This window comes from Tachypleus tridentatus, chromosome 7 (assembly GCF_004210375.1).
Source record: "Tachypleus tridentatus isolate NWPU-2018 chromosome 7, ASM421037v1, whole genome shotgun sequence".
In the NCBI taxonomy this organism is placed as follows: Eukaryota; Metazoa; Arthropoda; class Merostomata; order Xiphosura; family Limulidae; genus Tachypleus; species Tachypleus tridentatus.
Window position 1 is genome coordinate 45,832,233 of NC_134831.1, and position 6,000 is coordinate 45,838,232.

The 6,000-nt window shown below is 35.0% G+C and overlaps 1 protein-coding gene across 3 annotated transcripts in view; it reads left to right on the forward strand.

Annotated features, from left to right (window-relative positions):
- Nucleotides 1–4,318, forward strand: part of LOC143255578 (5-hydroxytryptamine receptor 1A-like) — a 63,893-nt gene extending 59,575 nt beyond the window's left edge. For all 3 annotated transcript variants that reach the window (XM_076511446.1, XM_076511447.1, XM_076511448.1), the window contains 2 exons: nt 515–761; nt 1,426–4,318. In XM_076511446.1, coding sequence (XP_076367561.1) covers nt 1,447–3,492 — 2,046 coding nt within the window. In that variant the 5' untranslated portion in view covers nt 515–761; nt 1,426–1,446 and the 3' untranslated portion in view covers nt 3,493–4,318. The remainder of the gene's footprint in view (nt 1–514; nt 762–1,425) is intronic.
- Nucleotides 4,319–6,000: the final 1,682 nt, after the last annotated feature.

Consider the following 6,000-nt stretch of genomic DNA (forward strand, 5'->3'; position numbering starts at 1 on the left):
AGGATTTATACAGGTGTAATAAACCAGATTCTGATAGAACTTTTAATCGATCCGATTATCAGAACATACGTCAAAAACTCAGTTATTTGAAATGAGTAACAGCTGTAGTTTTTATTAAGTGGAAAGACCCGAAACTGTTTTTATTTCAAAGTAAACAATTTATTTATAGCAATAAATGTACAAACCTGTTTTTCTCAAACGTAACTATCAGATTTGTTTCGTAAATACGTTTTAAACAAACTGAATTCGAGCACTTTAAGTGTTCCTCTTTTGTTCTTATTCTTCTTTTTTATTAAGCCCCTCCCCCAGCGTGACTCAACAGTAAGCTTGAGTGAGGGCTTATGAGGCTAACATAAGATAGGTCATTACGAATGTTTACATTTTTAACAAATCAATATTTTTATTTAAACGAAAAAATATAATATTGAAATTATTCCTTTTGTACAAAATTTTCCAGCTATGGAAAAGATTCAAGGAAAATATTTAAAAAAAATGAATTTCTGTGCATTTTTAGGTGAGATCCCATTTTTGTTAAACTTTTTACCTGAGCCCTGGTTATCTCGAAGTTTCGTTCATCCAGCAAAGCAATCAATACACCTCCTAGGGAACATATTTCGTTCATTGAAGTGCGCATGTCAGAAAGAAAACCTTGAACATTACCAAAATTATATCACAACCTTTCCATTGCATCTTGGATTCTTTAATAACGTATCGAACGTCGCTCCGGAATAGCCATTGGTCTCAAACAACACGTAACACAAGTAGGTGTTAACAGATTGGATTTATAATTAATTGTCTATTTCTATAAATTTTTAAGTATGAAGAAGACGAGGCTTCAATGAAACCGGGAATTTTGTTTAGTTTGAAATAAGTTGTAAATTATGAGTGGAGTAATCGAAATCTGTTTCTTTAATGTAGGGTGTAAAAACACGTAACAGTTGCTATAATGTTTGAAATACATTAATACATAAATAATTTCCCTAAAGTTTTCTATACTTTGTAAAATATGGAACGCTTTTCCAAATCTTCCATTTTATTTGTTTCCAAATACATTAGATCAGTTAAAATGTATACACAAATTCGTTGTCATTTTTCGACACCTGGAATACCTTCTCATTGGTTCTGTCTTTTTCCTCTTGTATTATGTTTGTTGTATTTTTTAATGAATAAATTATTTTTACTAAGAAACGTCTTTTTTGTATGTGGAGTTTTTGCACCAAATATTAATTTTTTATATATTATTTCAGTATGATAATATATTAATTATGTTGATTTATATTTATTTATTAAAAACGTATTCGATACACTGAAGCAATGAAACAGTAGGAATCAGAGATTTAGAGTATTTTTTTTTGCATAGTCACTCTTCGTTAGTTTTTCATATCGAACTTTTTTTCAGTACAAATATGTTTCTTTTTTATTCAGATATCAAGTTTACATTGAGGGATGAATGTAGCAGGAGGTCGGAGAAACGACCCAGGGATCACTTCTTGGACTGTCTTCAAAGAACGGGAATTCATTAACTTGACTGTTCCAATTCTCAAGACTTATCCAAAAGTACGGACTGACACTGCTATGAACAACCTTTCTTCAAAATATACCACATCTTTCAACGATATTAGAGAGGAACTCCAAACAATTATATTACTCTTCCTTTTCATATTCAGTGCTCTCAGCAATGTAATAGTTTTTTTGCTGTTTTATAAAAAGCCCCTACTCCGCACTTTCTCGAATCGATTTGTTTTAAACTTGTCTTTAACGCACTTACTACAAACTTTGTTGATCATGCCTGGTTTTTTGCTGGCTGGTATATTCGGAGTGTGGACATTAGGTGACACCTGGTGTCACATTAGTGGAATAGTTTCAACCTGTCTTAACTTAGAGACATCGTTTTCATTAGTACTGATTGCCGTTGACAGAAATTATGCTGTGAACAGCCCTCTACATTATTCTATGACAATAACAAAAAGAAAAACGGCTGCTTTTATAATATCCACGTGGATTCTTGCATTTCTCATGTCGACGCCTTTAATATTTGGAATTCCAAAAATTCGGTTTCGGATAAACTGGAATGCATGTGTTCCTGTTTGGTTCCAGAGAGATCCCTATACCTTTGTATATTCCGGACTTATTGTGATGGCCGGATTAGTCATGCCCCTGGTGAAGCTCAGCTGGACCTATTGTTCCATGTTTCTCGCTGCCAGAACTAGCAGCGCTCGAGCACGGAAACACAGTGTCAACCATCTTACCGTGGCAGAGGTTCAGTTTTTGGATAATCAAGGCAGTTGTACGGTTCACCAGTTGAAAAAAAAGCCATATCGTAGAATGTCTAGTTCGAGTCAGTTCTTCTTCTTTGGAGATGAGTGGAAAGCGGCGAGAACCGGAGTCATTGTTTTGTTCTCTTTTATTTTTTCTTGGGGACCATACTTTGCTGTTATTGGGGCTGAGCCGTACATGCAAATAGAAAACTGGATACCCGAATTCGTCCCTCTTACAGCAGTTCTCTTGTCGTTCAGTGCTTGTGTCATCAACCCCTATATATACGTATTTCGGAACAAGAACACTAGGACACAAGCCAAACGACTTTTCCACTGCGTTCGACCAGAAACGGAAAAATTTTTGACTGCGATTAAACAAGAAAAAAATGAAGACATTACTTCCAATGTGGTTCCACATCTACAACCAGTGGAAAATGAAGAAGACATTGAAGAGATTCAACAGGAGGTTACCCGGAGTGACTCAATCCAGAACATTGACCAGTCATTATGCAGTGCATCAGAGTCAAACACATGTTCAGTAAATCCTTTTACGTCACAAAATGAGGGAAGTCTTCAAGGTGAGCTCTATGATAACAATGGGTTTTATAACTACGTTCCTGCTCCTTCATCACCCGAACGCTTCATCGTTTTTCAAATGCATTGCTACCATCGGGACTCAACAAGCAGCGACACCACGGACAACGTGGGCACGTCTGTGGACAGCGTCGATGACAACTTGAGCCTCTACGGAACAATGTTCAGCAAGCGAAAGAACTCTCAAGAAAGCACTGCAGCCCTTCTTCATATGAATGAAATCGATATCCCGGTTAAGCTACGAACCAGGCCTCCACTGTTAAGAGTACATTCCTTCGAGCAAGACGAACAGGACCCCACAAATCCCGTTCAAGCCACATCCAAATTCTATATAGGAGGAAAACGAAAACCTATCCTTCAACACCGTTATCTTCTACAGCAGTCTAGTGACAGCACCCTCACGTCTTCTTTATCTACTGATTCTCAGGAGTCTTCAAATGTAACGGACACCAAGCCACGTTGTCGAGGGCGACCTCTGTTAATTAGACAACATTCTTCAAATTTTTTGAGCTATTATAAGTCATTAGAGTGTCAGACTAAAACTGAAACTTTGAACAGAGAAGACAGTGTCTGTTATTCTATATGTGACGAGAAAAGTGAGGAAGAAAAAATAGAACCTATTAAATATGCATTTTATTGAAGAATTTTTATGTAATGTATATAAGTACGCCCTCCAACTCAGGCTCAAAGTAGCTCCAGTTATAACTGGACATATTTTGAACGGTGTGCATCAGTACATTTGTTTATGAAAGAGCTTGAAATTCTTAACATTTAAGTAAATAGTGAGAGATAGCTTGCCTATTTGTCAAACGTAAGCTGATATATATATATTGCAAATGTTTGTATAATTCTTAATTTTCGAAGAGAGTTTACACGAAAGAGCTGCCTCCCGTATGTTAACTTTGGAAAAGAAAGTAGAAACTTCAGTACGTTTTTGCGCATTGCACCATTAAGCCTAGTAGTAACCCTTGTAATTTAAATTGATTTATTTATACGTTTTTTTTATAGATAAAATCTCGTTATGTCTTGAAAACGAATGTGAAGCGAAACAATGTGCCTGTCTATGGTTACATTAACTACGTTACCTGTTTGTCCTTCTTGAGTGATGTCATTTGTGTAGCAGTTTCTACCCTTACCGTTAAATAGTGAAGTACAGCTACATTCGATGTAAAATCATGCGTGACTTTAAAGTGATCAATAATAATAATTAAAATTATTTAAATACTGTTTAATTCATACTTGAATAACTCTCCTCGGATAATTTTCTCATTAATAGGAAAGTTCTGAATTCGATTTATATAAAGTTATTTGATTGTCAGTCACACATCTTTTTCTGTGACATATACGGCTTTCTTACTTTTTTTCTCTGAAATTATTGGTGTTGTATTTATAATTATAAGCAGCTTAAGTTGGTGTTGTACTTGTGATTATAAGCAGCTTAAGTACGGGTTACACGTTGGAAAATAAAGGACAAAATATTTACCAAAAAACTTTGTATTTCATGCTGTATGTAGGAAGGAACGAATGATTTAAAACGATATCTAGTTCACTTTTCTGATGGTATTCACGTGAAAGAAAACCTAAATAGCCACAAGTGTTCACAAATTGCCCCTGTTTTGTTTTTCTTCAGCTTCTAACGCTGAACTCTGTAGTTGACATGGTAACAAAAAAGTATTCCTAAGTTTGTATTCACCACAATACGGCTAAAGATAGAGTAAACTTGAAAATTTGTAATACCTATGTTAACTTCAATTAGAAATTTACAGGTAAATAAAAGATAAAAAAGAAATTGCTGTTGATGGCTGGAAAAATGTAAATACAAAGCTGATACTGATAGCGGGAAAAATGTAAATAAAGAAGTTAGTGTTAATAGCGAGAACAATGCAGATAAAAAAAGTTAGTTTTGATCTGGAACAATATAAAAATAACATGTTAGTGTTTATAGCTTAATAATATAAAGACGATACAGATACCTTGTTTATGTCTCATACAAAACTGATATAGAGAATGTTGCGCGACCTTTATGTAAACCGTAAGGTGAGACGATTTTTCACCCCATGGGTAACAATTGACTTATTTCTCTTTAAATGTAATGTACATCAATTCTTATAGCTTCAATAACGTTAAAAACTAGAAAATGCCAGAATAGCAATCTGACTTCTGGTAATGAAAACATATAAAGGTTAACTTATTTCTTATGATGACTTCTAATGATAACCAGAGTTAAGCAATATCATGTCATAAAGGTTGGTTTCTGGCAGTGATAACAGTTATATATTACCAGATTCCTTTCAAAGGACTCTGGTGACAATCATGGTCAGGTATTACATGGATTGATTCTTATGGTAATCACAATCAGATGGTACTGTTGTCTAGAAGTTGACTTTTGGTGATGAAGGTATTTATATGTTACCATATTCCTTAAGTTAGGTTCTAATGGTAACCAGATAACATGATACCATGCTGTACTAGCTTGTTTCTAGTACGGACAAAAGTTAGATGTTATCATATTCCTTAGGATAGATTTTAGTATCAAACACAAACAGATAACAGCATGTACTGTTTACGGATTTCTGGTAACGACCAAAACAAGGTGTTATCACATTGCTTTGAACGGATCTTAGTGATAACCATTAATTTTCAAAACGACTGGTATGGGTACTAAAAATTTCATTACAATAAAGTACAGAACAACGTTTCGACCTTCTGAGGTCATCTTCAGGTTAACCTTCAGAATACATATTCACGTCAAGTGAGTTTCTCCTCATCACTAGTGATAACCAATTTTATCATACCAGGAGGGATAAATGAAGGGATCTTAGTGGTAACCAGTCTTAGGATACATGGAGGGATTCTAGTGATAATTGGCCCTAACAGATTTGAGGGATTCTAACTGTAACCAGCCTTATGACACCTGGAAGGATTCTAGCAGTAACCAGTCTTATGAGACCTCGAGAGATTTTAGTGATAACCAGTCTTGAAAGACCTGGAGGGATTCTAATTGTAACCAGTCTTACGAAAGAGATCAAAAGAAAAAAAAAAAAGACGAAGCATTTTTATCACCTAGGACCACTGTGGAAACACGTCAGAATTCAATAACGTACAAAGCTTGCTTGAAGCTAATTTGTATCCCATGTGACTACAAAGA